This window comes from Pezoporus occidentalis, unplaced genomic scaffold (assembly GCF_034315485.1).
Source record: "Pezoporus occidentalis ecotype Australia unplaced genomic scaffold, CSIRO_AGI_Poc_V1 ctg103, whole genome shotgun sequence".
Taxonomy (NCBI): Eukaryota; Metazoa; Chordata; class Aves; order Psittaciformes; family Psittacidae; genus Pezoporus; species Pezoporus occidentalis.
Genome location: NW_026912812.1, coordinates 2,268,831 through 2,283,807, shown reverse-complemented (window position 1 = coordinate 2,283,807; position 14,977 = coordinate 2,268,831). Strand labels below are relative to the sequence as shown.

At 39.4% G+C, this 14,977-nt stretch overlaps 1 protein-coding gene across 3 annotated transcripts in view; it reads left to right on the top strand.

Moving 5' to 3' along the window:
- RAPGEF5 (Rap guanine nucleotide exchange factor 5) overlaps positions 1-14,977 on the top strand; it is a 132,456-nt gene that overhangs the window by 92,318 nt on the left and 25,161 nt on the right. For all 3 annotated transcript variants that reach the window (XM_062616833.1, XM_062616824.1, XM_062616844.1), the window contains 6 exons: positions 3,300-3,393; positions 5,024-5,153; positions 6,918-7,015; positions 7,774-7,804; positions 8,722-8,800; positions 12,394-12,543. In XM_062616833.1, coding sequence (XP_062472817.1) covers positions 3,300-3,393; positions 5,024-5,153; positions 6,918-7,015; positions 7,774-7,804; positions 8,722-8,800; positions 12,394-12,543 — 582 coding nt within the window. The remainder of the gene's footprint in view (positions 1-3,299; positions 3,394-5,023; positions 5,154-6,917; positions 7,016-7,773; positions 7,805-8,721; positions 8,801-12,393; positions 12,544-14,977) is intronic.

Here is a 14,977-nt window from a genome sequence, read left to right as displayed (position 1 = left end):
ATTGTCTTTTTTTCTTCCGTAATTCTTAAATCAACTGTGACTAAACAGAAAAACCCTGTAAAGACGTGTTCATAATTATCAGCCCAAATTGTACACTTAGAGCCCTTCATCTTTCAAATTTTCTGCTCTTAGTGGCCATTAGTAGCAGAATGAATAATCTGATGTGAATAAATTCTCTCACACTTTGTCTTTCTCTCTGTTTGCAGGTTAAAAACAGCAAATCACTATTTGTGGACATGTATTAATGTCCAAGCGTATCTGAGAAGTGTCCAATTGTTTGTTTTGAACAAATTCCTTTTGAAGAATCACTACACCCTCAGGTTTTGTGCCCTTTCTAAGGCATAAAAAACCATTCTGGAATGATTTTAAATTACAATGCATTTAGGAAGAAAATGCAGAAGACAGTTACAGTGAACAGTAGGACTTCAGGGAAATACCTACAAGCTAGTGCAGGCATTTGAAAATATGAACATTATTGTAAAGTCTTTAGGTAAATTATATAAAAAATCATAATATATATATTATGTATATAAATATATAAGTCTCCTTGTAATAGATATTTAATCTAGCAAAAGCACTTTCATTGCTTACTTGTTAAAGTAATTTAACAGGTGAATGATACTATTAATGGACCATATGTAGAATTCAGACTTTTTTTTTGTTCCAAACTTCCTTCAGGGTTTAAATTTCTAAGCAAGTTCAGAGACAATTTGAAGAGATCTAGCCCCATATACAAGCTACAGGAATCATAATTTATGAACTTTTCTTCTTAGAATTTCTTTTGCATTTAGAAGAAAAAAGAAATCAGTTGCAGAATTTCATTGATAAACATTGCAGGTTTGCTTCATCTGTACTCAGTTTCTTTTCTGAACACATGGCTATGTATTCCTGAAACTCAGATATCGCCTATACAGAAAGCTGGGGAAATAATCTGTTGTAAATATCTCTGACTTCATGAGGATCACTGCACAGTGACATTTTAGTGAAGAACTAAAATGTGGTTGTTGACTCCAAGATCAGTGATTTCCAAATAAATGTTTGTGATACCTCGAACTTTAATAGCTGCACTGTATCATCCAAAAGATGTGCAACAGAATGAATAGATGACCTTTCAGATATAGAACAAGCTGTTCACAATGTCTTTTCATTTACTGAGACAAAATATAGTTGTTATGCAGAGCTAATACTTTCCACCATTTTTTAACAATGTTGGTGAAATATAAAGAATTTAATTGTTTTGATCCTGAATGTCAAGGGGTTTAGCTGCTTGTCTTTGGGTCAGGACTTTTTCTAGATCAGCTGGTTAGATACATTGATCTAGCTAGATTTATTTTTCTTTTAAGGACAGTGGAGATATTTTGAATCCCATGCTCACAGGGTGGGATATCAGTAGCTATCCATCCATGTGATATCCCCATAATATCTGGTTTTGAATGATGTGCAGATGAATTCTTATTGCCATCCTACACTGCAGCTGTGAGGTCAATAATTCACTGACAAGGATGTACAAGGCAGCTGTAACTCAAATTGGTCTAAATTATTGTGAAATTGCAGCCTTGGCATGAAAAGCTCGTGGGATGCTCTCAGTTGCATGCTTGTACACGAGGACTAGCTTGGACTAGAACAGATTGCAAACAAATAGTGAGAAACTTGGGATACAGAAATCAGGGCTCAACCTTATCTTTCTCATTTGAGGTATCGTTTGTAGTTGTAGTTTTCACAGTTGTAAACCACCACTTAAATTACAACTGAGTAATTGATACTAACTACTAACAACTAGTTATACTGGTAAAGCATTTTTTTCTCTGCTATATAACTGGAATAAGTTACTGCTATTATTCAGCCTCTGTTCCTGTTCTTATCTGAGAAAGCAGGTGTTGCAAACCTGTTTTCTTGTTAAAGGGAACATAATATATCTGCTGGAATTCAAAGAAATACAGTGAGCAGGAACTCCACAAAATTTGAGGAAAATATTACCATGTTGGGAAGAAAAAAATACAAACACAAACATTCTTGTTTTGGGGTTAAAAAGAACAATATAATTCTCTTGCCTGTTTGAAGAAAACTAAAGATTTTGTTGTTTGTGAACCAAATACAAATTCATTCCTAGATCATACATCATATGTGAATAGTTTAATAAAATTGGAAGCAAACTTGTTCAAGAACTGTAGAATAATTTCCTTGGACGGGATCTGTGAAGTCATCTGGTTCAAACTCTGCTCAAAACGGGTCTGATAAGATCAAGATGCTCAGAGCTTTACCCAGGCAATCCCTGAATATACCTGATGTTGGAGATTTTGCAGTCTGTCTAGGCAACCTGACCTGGTGGTTGACCCTCCTCACAGGAGGTGAACACCCCAAACCCTGTATTTAGACAAATTTTCCTTTGGTGTAATCTCTGGTGGGTGGCCCTTATCATTTTGCTGCACACCTCCAGGAAAAGTCTGTCTTATCTCTGCTCTGCCACTGGGTTGTTAAGATCACTGTAAGATTACCCAAGCCCTTCATCCTAGAGCAAACCTAGTCCTCCAGCCTCTTGCTATGTGCAGTAAAATCCCAAAACTGGTGTAGCAAAGGAATGAGGAATGAGAAAGTTACACAGGGTTCCAAATTGACAGTGCTGTTTGTCCTGGCAGCCTGAGGTGCTACAATTGCAGTGAGTAGCAATGGTCTGTTCATGAATATCTTCAGCCCAGTTTTGTAACACTGATAGAAACCAGGTGGAGGAAAACACCTCGCATAAAGTAATTAAATAAATCTTAAAGAAAACTTATCAGCACTTTATAACGATTCCCACAAGACTAACCAGCTAAAGATTTCAGTCTATTTATTTCACGGTTCTCAGCTACTGTGTGTAGATGTTAATCACAGTACTTGGCTATCACAGTTTTCTCTCTTTCCTATTACTAAAAGCTTTTCTTCTGAATTTCCAGAACAACTTAGTTGGTGGCAAAGTTGCATTGCATTCAGCAGAGCCAAGTGGTGTTTGTGATAAGGACTCTTTCTCTGGAATCTGATTCCCAAACTCTGGATTATTGTGTGCATAGTTGTGCTTGTTGGTTCTTTGAGAAGAGGGGATATGCTTGTTAAATCAAGGATCTGATCTCTCAAGTGGTAACATACTGCTGATTGTTTGAAACTTGAAGTTTGAGGTATTCTGTATGCTCTGGACCTTTTTGGTTTTGGGGGGAGGGAGAAATGGGTGTCCTATCACTCCCATGCATGCTAACAAGAGTAGATGCTCTGTTCTTCCCCTCACTAATTTACTGCCCCTTGGGCTTCTTTGTCTTCCTCTGCAGAAACTCTCCTGGATGACTTCCTTCTCACGTACACAGTCTTCATGACGACCGATGACTTGTGTCAGGCACTTCTGAGGCAATATCCTTTTATTAAGTGTTGCATTAACAGGTCACACGCTTAGAACTAGGCTTATCTATTGTCAAACCTTATATCAAATGTAAATTGCATGCCTTAGTTTTGCTCTTTGAATATTGATGTTATTGAAATACAACCCATTTAATTATTTTAGAGGTTGTGTGTAAAAGTGGTGAGAAAAGAGAACAATTGTCAAATATTTATTGTGGCATGCTTAGAAGTTGGACTGCACCTGAGATTTTGGCATCAAACCCCAAGAAATGCATGAATAGGAGATGTTTCAGGAGAGCAATTGGAATTACCAGTATCCTAGAGAAAAAGACCTACAAAGGAGGATTGAAAGAATTGGGATTGTTTTACTGGGAAAAAAAAAAAAAAGAACTGTAAACTGGACAGTTTTCAGATACCTAAGGAGGAAAGAAAGGAAGGATCTGTTCCCATATTGATGTCATCACCACAAGAGGTGGTGAGATTAAATTGCTGTAAAACAGTTTTGTGTTAGATACGAGGAAACACAAAGCTAAAGGTGCCTCTGGATAAACCTGCATCTAAAACACACACATTTGTGTATGTACATACTTAACTTCACAAGAATGATTGAAAAATGTGTTGAAAGAGATACCTAACTCATAGCAACAATGCAATCTTGTGTCTGCTGTATTTGTTTAAAGATAAATAAACCTTTATAACTGTCAAAGAGTAACATTTGAAGTGGGGTTAAAACTTATCCAGACATATATGTTGATTCTTAGAATGCCTATATTTGTGTAATACATTTCAGAATGTGAAGAAAAAAAATGGATTCTAAGTATTTTACAATCTCTGCTCCTTTCATCATGTGATGCAGTATATAATTCTTAAGGCATTCGGAGATAAAAGATTTTTTTTCTTGTCTTTCCAATTACTTCCATACGCTGGGGATCATTGTTTGAATGAACTTGTAGCTATAAAATGAATTTACTTTTTTTTTTTTCTTTTCTTTTTTCAGCTTTACCTTTTGTAGTGAAAACATCATCTTTTGACCTAATAAAAGAAAGAATAGCAAAGGGACAGGAACAATGTACAAAGTGGGTATCTTCTGTCATTTGGTGCTACTGCTTTGTGAATAGAGAACAATGATAGAAACGGATTCTTTCACTTCTTCCTTTAAATTAATAGTGTCATTTCTTCAGATAGTATAATCTGTGCAGGGAAAAAGAAATTGACTTCTTCTGCCTGGGATTTTTGTTGTTGTTAATGATGCTCTCCTTCCCACAGACATTCATGTTGGCACCAGTCTGCAGGACAAAGGTTCATTCCCAGTTCTGCAGAAAAGATATGACAACGTTGTATACTTCCTGTTGAATTGATTTTACTTTTATAGGCTCGCCCCTCTAATCTATAAAGGAGAAAAATCCTGTTGGCACAGGAGATGAACTGACATTTCTATTACTGAGAATTTAATTCCAAAAAGTTGATGAAACTCCTAAAGCTCCGGATAAGATAAAACATTTTAAACTGAAGAATGTAGTAAAAAAAAAAAGAAATAATAAAAAAAACTTTCACTAGCAAGTGAGATGATTGCAAAGTCTTTTTGCCACTTAATTCTTGACTTTCAGTGAGACCTTATTATTTGTTCCTTAACCTCCTGTACCTATTGTGCTAAGAGCCACCAAGGTAAAGAAGATGACTCTGATGTGTCCTGTAGGAAACGAAAAGTCTTGCATTTGGTGTCACAGTGGACTTCTCTCTACAAAGACTGGTTACATGAAGATGAGCATTTAAAACAATTTTTAAAGGTAATGAAATACTTTATGGTGCATTTCAGCACTGTTTAATTAACATACTGTGTCTAAAAAGCTGCAACAGCCAAATCTATAGTTTTTCATACTTAAATTTTATACACAATATCTAGAATATGAAATTATTTACCTGTGTCTTCCTTGAATGCCTTACAGATAGTCAGTTTGAACAGAAGACCTGTAATGTCAATACACTCAATGTCAAAAACATTGCTTTCAGGTATGAAACTTATAGAACTCCATGCTTTCTAGAAAATTGGAAAAGTTAGAGAGTGAAGGTAAGAAATAAAATGACAAAGATGTGGAGGTTCCTTGGACACACTGTTTGTGTCTGCCAAAAGAGGGGCTACAGTCAGCATGCAGAGGATTGTGGATGAAGAGAAAGTTTTGAGGTCCTTATAAGAGATGCTACTTTGAGGAGTGAAATGCTATTCCACAGTGTTTTTCAGGTGTACGCGAAGAGGAGTAAAGCTTTATGTATTTTTAATAAATGAAATTATGTCCTTCTTTCTGAATGAGCTCCAAAAGCTTTTATGATTCTGCTGTAAATTTACAAATAGCCATGTCGTTGCTGACCCAGGATCCACCTGGTTGGGGCTTTTTGGTTGTTTTTTTTGGGGTTGTTTGTTTTCCCCTTGCTGCTTGAAAGATGAAAGTATTTAAGGAGACTATGCAGGGTCTTCCATCTTTCCCAATGAGATTCTTTGTCTGAAACTGTTCTTTTCAATCTTTCACTCAAGACAAAGGGATGAAACATTGAACTGAATTTGGAGAGTCTTGAGCTTCATTTTTTTAGGTATTGTTTTGGTTTTGGAGTAGGACACACTGCATATGGAAGCAAAAATCCATTTTGCTATTTGGCACTAGTGTTATACTGGAAAGTGGACATCATTCCAGCCATCAGTTAAGGTTATGGGGCTTGTCTTTTCTGGCCATGTGTATTGTCACGCAGTTTCTCTGCTTGAGGCTTCTGTGCAATATTTAGCAGCAGTAATGTTAATGATAGTTGAAGTTAGACGTGCAAAAACAATATGTAGGATTGTAAGCCAGAATTGTTCATGCTGAACTTTATGAATGTAAGCATGTTAATTGGACCAAAAAAACCTGATGATTCAGCTCATACATATGATCCTCATTTTCTTGGAAGGGAAGGAGAAGGATCTATGCACAGATTCTGAAAAAGTATAGAGACAATACTTCCTACAATTTCAATCATAAAAACTTATTTATTTACCTTTTGTCTGAGGTAGTGCGTTTCATGGCTTACAATGAGGATTATATTGATAGTTGTTTCTGAGAGATATCAACTAAATTTAAAATGCATGCAAACATGAAGAAAAGTGAATGAGAAAATTCTCCATTTTAAAAGTCGTAATAAAATTAACCTGTTTGTTATAATTTTGGATAGGTGATCATGGTGTGGTCTGTTCTCAAGCTTCAGAATGTTTTCTTCTGACCTAACCTAGATTTCCTGTAACAGCCACAAGTGTTGTTTTAAATCTTTGTGTGTGTAGTCAAAAATTTTAACATTTTGCCTTCTTGCTTGTTGATCTTATAAAGATTGTTTCTCCAAAGGCAAGCTGAATATGGATCAGTCTAGAAGTTTTAACAGGAACATTCTGTCCTTATAGCCCTTGCATAAATATAGTGATGAAATTAGCTTTAGCAAGCTAGTGGCTGAATTGGTTTATACTGCTGATGTGGTGCCTTAGATTTATGTTTGAATTATCAGATGTTTACAGATACTGTTTTATTTTGTAGACAATATACAGGAATGTGTTAGATGATGTGTATGAATATCCAGTTCTTGAGAAGGACCTGAAAGAATTCCAGAAGATTCTGGGGGTGCATCGTCGTCAGTGAGTATTGATTATATTTGTGATCAAGTCTCCTTAGAGTGTAACTTATTTTTGTTGGCATCTTGCTATAATTCAGTAAAACTAGTACTATATTCATTTTTACAAACAATCTCTTCTTTAAACTAAAGCTAGATTATTCAATCTTCTCTGATGTTTGTTGAGTGGTGTGTGTTTCAACAGTCACTTCTATCTGTTTTGGTTGGGATGACTTGCAAGTAGAGTGATATTTTGAGCAAAAGATGGCAAAATTTCCCTCAGAAGCTGAGTCTGTGACTTCAGATGGTACCTTAATTCTCATTTTCTCTCTGCAGTCTGTGGTACTGAGAAGCAAATCTCTTGCAGTAGTCATCTTGGGGTTATTATTTTACTAACAGTGGTGGGTTTTGTAAAATATATTTCCTTGGCAATTTTTGCAGACAAATGGAGTTTGTTTCCATGGTTTGGCACTGGGGAAGTGGAAAGAGCCATGTCCCTGAGGGTGACCCTGATTGCTTACCCCGGGGCCCTGAGCTGCGTCCATGTTCTCCAGCAGCTCACAGGCTGGCAGCGTTGTTCTTCACTACATCCATTGTGCAAGTCACAGAAAAGTTTTCCGGCTAGGCCATACACCCTTAATTTTCCCTGAAGGAGCTCTGCAGCCAGTCTGTGGTGACTATTTAATAATAAAAGCTTTCTGATGTAAACTTTATAACAGCTAAAACTTAATTTTCCTAGGCTTTGGCTGGAGAGAATAATCTGGCTTTTCCTTTTTGTTTCAGCACTGTAGATGAGTATTCACCTCACCGAAAGGTAATGCAAACCTGATTGTTGCTGGTTGAAAGATAACTTCTTATCGCACTTTCTTCCCCTCTGTCCACTTCCCTCTCTTTTCTTGGCTTCTCCACTGAAAATGACAGGTGGCCAAAAATATGACAGGATACATCAGTGAGGTTAGACCCTCAATATTACATAAGGAATGTTTATTTTCTGCCATTGGAGCCTGAATATCAGCTATATGAGCTAACCTATGACAGTTTAGCATCTTAACATGATGCTCTGAGATGTCAGAATTCAGGGGAGGCCTGCGAGTGAGTTCCCCACTGGGCTGGAGAGATGTAGTAATCTGGACAAACCAGGCTGAGCATAGGCATTGACATGGATATCAAGTAGACAGAGCAAAGGGGGGATTTGTTGTGACAGAGAAAGAGAAAGAAAGAGCGGAACATAAATCTGTCTATTTAACTGGAGGGAGAAAATGCAGAAGGAGAAAGCTGGTGTACAAACTGCACAGAAGTGAATTGCTGTGCTCATAAAATTTACAGGGCTGAAGCGTGTAATAAGCTTAAAATGTTGCTACGGAAATGTGGAAGGCAGAACATGAGATTGTAGTGAAATTGCTAAATAGGCTGATTGGTACATAGAAAATGTATGTAAGTGTATATAAGAAATGGGCTTTGAACATGACTACAGAGAGCCTTGAATTATGCCTGCTGCTTAGGCTTGGCGTGTCCTGCTTCCTCCAAAACAAAATCCCACCTTGGCCATTATTTAGTAAGGCAACTCCTAGTTTACTGATCCAAAAAAGGGTGTGTGGATTTCCTATACAGAAACCTTTTAGGCCAGACATATAGGCTGAATACTGTGTTCTGTGAATTGTAAAGGGCAGGGATGCAAAGAGTCAGTGTTGTCTCTCTTTTTTTTTTTTTCTCTCTTCCACTCCCTTACAGAATAAAACCTTTTTCCACCCGTTCAGTCTAAAGGAGAACTGGCTGCAGCACAGGGGAACCATGAATGAAACAGAAGAAAGTAAGTATGATTGAAAGAGTGGAGAAAAAACTCCAAAACTGGGAAATTGTTTCTCAAGGGCTGCCCATAATGTAATTTTTTTTTTTTCTTTAACTTCCATGCAACTTCTGAACAGCACCTCAAGGCTACAGAAGAAGATTTGACTGTGTAGAGTTAGCTTCCTGCTTCTTACTCTGCAGGGGTTTGACAATGATGTGGTATCTCAAGGGGGTTTTGTCCTGTCTGGTTGTTCCAGCAGCCCTATAGTTGAACTGTGTGCTTCCCAAGAGTGTTGGCAGCGCATCCAGTTGTTAAATATCCACGTTAAACAAAGGATATAAAGGAACATTGCTGCCATCATTCCCTCATAAATGACAGAGAGGATGAGATTTCAAACTCACTGTAAGCAAGTTGTGTTGCACACTGAACATGGAGTCTGAATATTCCTGTGTCGTGGTTTAAACCCAGTCAGGCAATTCGTTCACTCACTTCCCCCCACTTCTTGCCCTCCCCCTGCTCCCGGAGGGACGGAGAGTCAAAAAGAATGCAACTCCCATGGGTTGAGATAAGAACAGTTTAGTAACTAAGGTATAACACAAATCACTACTGCTATCACCAGTGATAATAATGATAAAGGAAATAACAAGGGAAGAGAATACATCACCTCACCACCAGCCAACCGATAACTCACCCCCCAAGCCTGACCAAGCACTGACCCATACCTCCTCCAACCCTGCAGTCTCCCAGCCCTTCCGGCTAACTCCCAGTTACTTCCTGGGCATGACGTGCTGTGGTATGGAATACCTTTTTGGTCAGTTTGGGTCAGGTGTCCTGTCTCTGCTTCCTTCTGGCTTCCCCTCCTCCCTGGCAGAGCATGAGGCTCACAAAGTCCTTGGCCAAACCAAAACATCCTTGTTATCAGCTCTGTTCCCAGGCCGAAAGTCAAAACACAGCACTGCACCAGCTACCAAGAAGGAGAAACATGACTGCTACTGCTGAACCCAGGACATTCTGTCAGTGTTCTTAAAATTTGTTTTTCTACCTAGTAATTTAGTGTGCAGTTTGATGTCTCTCTCTTTTCATGAGTTATAACCATTCTGAAGAGAGAATCTGCCATAGGATGAGCATCTGATTTACTGTCTGTCAGCAGAGGCAGGTTAAGAAAACATTATAAAATCAAATTACTTTTCTTCCCCAAGGCCATATGTTAAGTTCTTTCTTCCTTATCATCTGCATTTCTTCTTTACTACAATACAAAAAAAGAAAGATATTCTTGAGAATAGAGTTTTTAACTGCTTCTTGCATGGTCTCCATTAATGAAAGTGCCCTGAAGCCATGAAGATTTGTAGGACAAGCACAGAACTACATACATCTGTCAATAAAAATAAATTAAAACCCAGCACTTTTGGACAAGAGAAGTTTTGTCTTATACCTGTATGGTAGCAGCTTTATTGCAGTAAGAAGTGCTAGAGTAGAAAGAAATTTAAAGTTTAATTAAGCACTGAAGTAAATATGAAATCAAAAGTTCTGGCAATTCTTATTATCAGGTATAATCATTGAAATATTTATGCAAGTCTGCAGCCCTGTTTCTTCCCTTTTAATTATGTGTCATGGTTTAAACCCAGTCAGCCACACAGTCTCTCTCTCATTCCCCCCCGGCCTTTTTCCCTCCCCCAGCTCACAGACGGATGGGGAGGAGAATTTAAAGAATATAACTTCCACGGGTTGAGATAAGAACAGTCCAGTAACTGAGGTATAACACAAACCACTACTGCTGCCACCAATAATAATAATGATAAGGGAAATAACAAGGGAAGAGAATACAACCACTCACCACCTGCTGATACCCAACCCAACCGATAGCTTGACCGACCTGAGCAGAGAGCTAGCCCTTCTGGGTAACTGCCCCCAGTTTATATATGGGGCATGACGTGCTGTGGTATGGAATACCTCTTTGGCTAGTTTGGGACAGGTTTCCTGTCTCTGCTTCCTCCTGGCTTCCCCTCCTCCCTGGCAGAGCATGAGATTCAGAAAGTCCTTGGTCAGACTAAACATTTGAGCAGTAACTAAAAACATGGGTGTTGTCAGTGCTGTTCCCAGGCCAAAAGTCAAAACCACAGCGCTGCACCAGCTACCAAGAAGGAGAAAAAATAACTGCTACTGCTGAACCCAGCACAGTATTCACCCCTTATTCCATACCATTCACGTCATGCTCAGATGCCACATTTTCAATATACCATTGCTCTTACATATATACATATATATATATATATATATATATATATATACATCCACACACATATACATCCACACAGGTATCATTCCTTAGTGCATGGACCAATCTCTGTAAAGCTGCTGAGTCCATTTGGTCCATGATGTCAGGTTCCATCTTTTGTAACAGTCTTTCAGAGCAGGAGAGGCTGTGTGCAGTGTTCACCCTCATGAATAACCTGGGCAGTAGTGTCCATTGCTAAGTCCACCCCTCGATCATGAGTCCATCTTTATGTTGTATCTCTGCCCTGATGGCCTGAAGTGTCACAGGCCCACCAGGCTCAAAATAATTCACCCTCCGCTTCAGCAGTTTCTGCAACTTGTCGTTGGGGACTCCATACAGCTGCCTTCCATCTCCGACGCTTCCAAAGCACTGGAGGGGCCCAGTGGCCTAGATACTGGCCCATACTGTCCCACACACCCTGCCACTCATGACTGTCCAGCCTTGGGGAAAATCTCTTGGTCCTCCTGTATCATCATCTAACCTCAGACAACCCAAACCCGACTCTGTTTAACTGCTTAACAAAGTCAAAACCACAGCACTGCAGCAGCTACTAAGAAGGAGAAAAAATAACTGCTACTGCTGAACCCGGGACATTATGGCAGCTGTATTTCAAAGAACTGGCTACAGCAAACTCAGTAAAAGGTGTAAACACAAAATTCTGGCAAGCAGAGAGAGCGTACATCCTTTTTGTAACAGAAACAAGGACTAGCTGAGCTGACCACAGCATTGCTGCTGGGAATCTTCCTTCCAGAGAGCCTAACCTACTCATGCTCTTCAGTGGAAGTGATGAACCCAGAGAATTTCTTCAAATCGGTTTCTTTTATATGTGCTGCAAGTGATTCAGGGAAAGAGTTGTCAAAACTAATTGCATTGCTATTTGGGCAGCCTCTACTGGTGCTAAAATACACTGGCAATGAAAGTAGTTTAGACGTCTAGCCAGATAAGGTAGCAGGAGCAGTTGAAGATTGGGGAGGCTGAAAATCAGGGAGAGTGGTTCTTGTGAAGCCTCTTGTTCCAGGTGGAAGTGGAGGTCCAAAATAATTTCTGCAGCGGATATGAAATGTATTGAAAGGATGGTGATTTATCTGAACCTAAAAGGAAGGGAGAAAATATGGCAACAGCTGGGTTTGGAAAGATGATAGGCAGTAGAGGAGGGTGTCCATAATAGATCCTCATGGTGGGGTCTCCATTTCCATTTTCTTGCCTCTCTCCTTTCCCAGGGTGAGGAGCTGCAGTAGCCAGGCAGCCAAGGCATTGCCAGGGTTTGGTCTGCAAGATTCTCCCTGCTCTGTCAGATGTCTCTGTCTAATGCTGAATGTGTCTTTCTTCCTTTGTGCAGTTTTCTGCCGTGTGTATATAACAGAACACTCCTATGTCAGTGTGAAAGCTCAAGTATCCACTTCAGCTCTAGACATACTGAAGATTGTAGCAGAAAAGATCCAGTACGTGGAGGAAGAGCTGGTGCTGGTGACGGTCACATTCTCTGGTGGTAAATAACCCCCCTTCATCTGATTACTTACCTTTTAGTGCATCATGTAGGGGAGGGGTGACACTTTCTGGTGCAAGGGTACAGCTGTTCCTGTGCAGGCCCACAGCTGGGTGACCACAGGAACAATGAGGAGCTGCTTCCCAGAGAGTCATTTCCATGGCAACAGCTCATTCTTTGGTACCATTGGATACGGCATCCCCTTGCTCAGAAAGGAGTGCAGACTTTCAATCTCCAGCAGTATTGCAAGATTTTATTTGTTCCCCACAGATAAATCTCCTACTTTCATATTTAAATTAATTTGGAAGGTGATGAGGCATGGTTTGCTTTAAAAATGCAAAAGGGAATAGCAAATACTATATGTGTGTCTGTTTACTCATTTACAATGTGAGTAATGAATATTCCTAGCAGAAAGGGGGGAGACATGTATTTGCACGGCTGAGATACCAAGAGCAATCTAAGCAATATTTTGTAAGCAGTTTTGCTTACAACTGGCATTTTTTGCTTATTATTTTAGTGCTTCTCATTGAACAGAAAAGCTTATTGTCTTTTTTAAGGAAAACCAGACTGATTGTAGGCTGATACTAAGGACCAGCCAAACCCCCACGCATTTCCTTGGGGTCTGGCAGGTCTCAAGCTCTTTGAAATTGTTTTGCTCATTGTGGTATCTTTTGGCTCTTAGAGTATATAAAGAAAGCAATTTAACTAGGCACATAGAAATGAGAAGCTGAATCTACAAAAAGGGACTAAGAGTGTAGAATACTTGGCTGTGTTCTCAGATAATGGTGTCAATCCCCTGGGGCAAAAGATGCACCTTCGCTACTTCTTAGTCAGTCTAGTTAAATTAACTATACACAAATGCTGGGTTGTACTGTGTATTTATTTGATTCAGAAGTGGAAGGTCACATTTTTCTCCCCTACACTGAGCTCAGTTAAATAACCATTTTTTTCCAGGGCATCAGTGTGGGTGGCTGAAAAATGGTGCCCTACTCTGGCTATGGAAAGGCTGGGCACGGAGCAGTCACAGAGGAGCATTACATGTAGATGTCCTGGCCAGCTGAGCAATAATCTTTTACAGACATACCCATTTTACCTTTGTGTGTGCCCATTCCAGTGCATTTTACAGCACTGCAAAATCACTGGGCTGCTGTTGTTTTTCAGGTCTTGTGCTCCTGTTCAAGAGCAGAGCAAGTTTTGCTCTGATAGCAATAAATCTGGTGCTAACTGCCTACTTAGCTAAAGAAAACCAACAATTCATAAATAATGAAACACACTATTATCTTTAGACCACACTGATTCCCAAGAAAGCTACAGAATAGAAGTGCTTGCCATGTGGCTGTTCAATAAGAAATAATTGTTAAAATAGAGGTACAATATAGGATTGTCATTTGTTCATGAGCACTGTAACCCTTAAAATGCTAGTCATGTTACCTGAATTAATTTGAGATAACACAATTTTGGTATCTTTGTTCTTAGCATTGTCAGTCCTGTGCTGCAAGTGATAATACATGAGCCTGCCATGCTTTTCTCTTTTTTTCCTTGGTATTTTTGTTGTGTTTGCATGACTCAGAACTGTCATCTGCCATCCACTTGGAGGGCAGCAGTGTGAGCACTGGAGAATACATTTTTATTGTACTCCTGAAATGAACAAGCAAGCTCTTTTTGTTCAAAATTACCTTGAAAAAGCATACTGGTAGTTCAGCATAAATGTATCTGGTGTCAGTGTGAACATGGATAAGAGGCAAAACAGTCTGAAATGATGTTTGGCTCTCAGACTCTTCCTGGTCCTACTCCTCTGTCATGGGCAATGTGAAGTCCAAGGTAGCTGTCAACATGACTGTAGTGATTTTGGGTCTCCATAATACAGTTACTGTAATCAAACCTCATGTGTCAGGTCTTGGAGCCTGCAGGAAGAGGCAGTTTTCCTAGGGCAGATTTTAGCTGTGTTCTGCTTTACTTTTTTGCTTTATTTTTCCCAACACCTTTCTCTGGTGCATCCAAGATTGCCCAGAACTGAACCACTACTCTGAAGTGGAAGAGTCTTTTCTCTTTGCTTTTGTTTTGTAAATACTGTACTGTAAAGGACTCTTCAGCCCTGCTCTGTGGGATGAGTTTCATGGCGCTGAAACACTTCAAACTTCTTTTCCCGTCGAATGACTGTAGCTACATCTTCACTCCTGCTCTTGTCTGCTAATGATACACAACAGCTCAGTCTCTGGAGGCCGAAACAGTTTGTTCCGACAAAAGTCTGTACATGTACAGTAGCTACACTGGGTTGAAATTGAATGTTCTGTAATGTATAGGAGGTTAGAATGGGGGTTCAAGCGTTTCTTTCTCTTCTATCCGATACGAAGTACACTTTGAAAGCAGATGCTGGAAGGTTTTGTGCTCTAGTCCAGCATCAGAGACATCTTTCCTTTATTGTGCCTGAAATAGT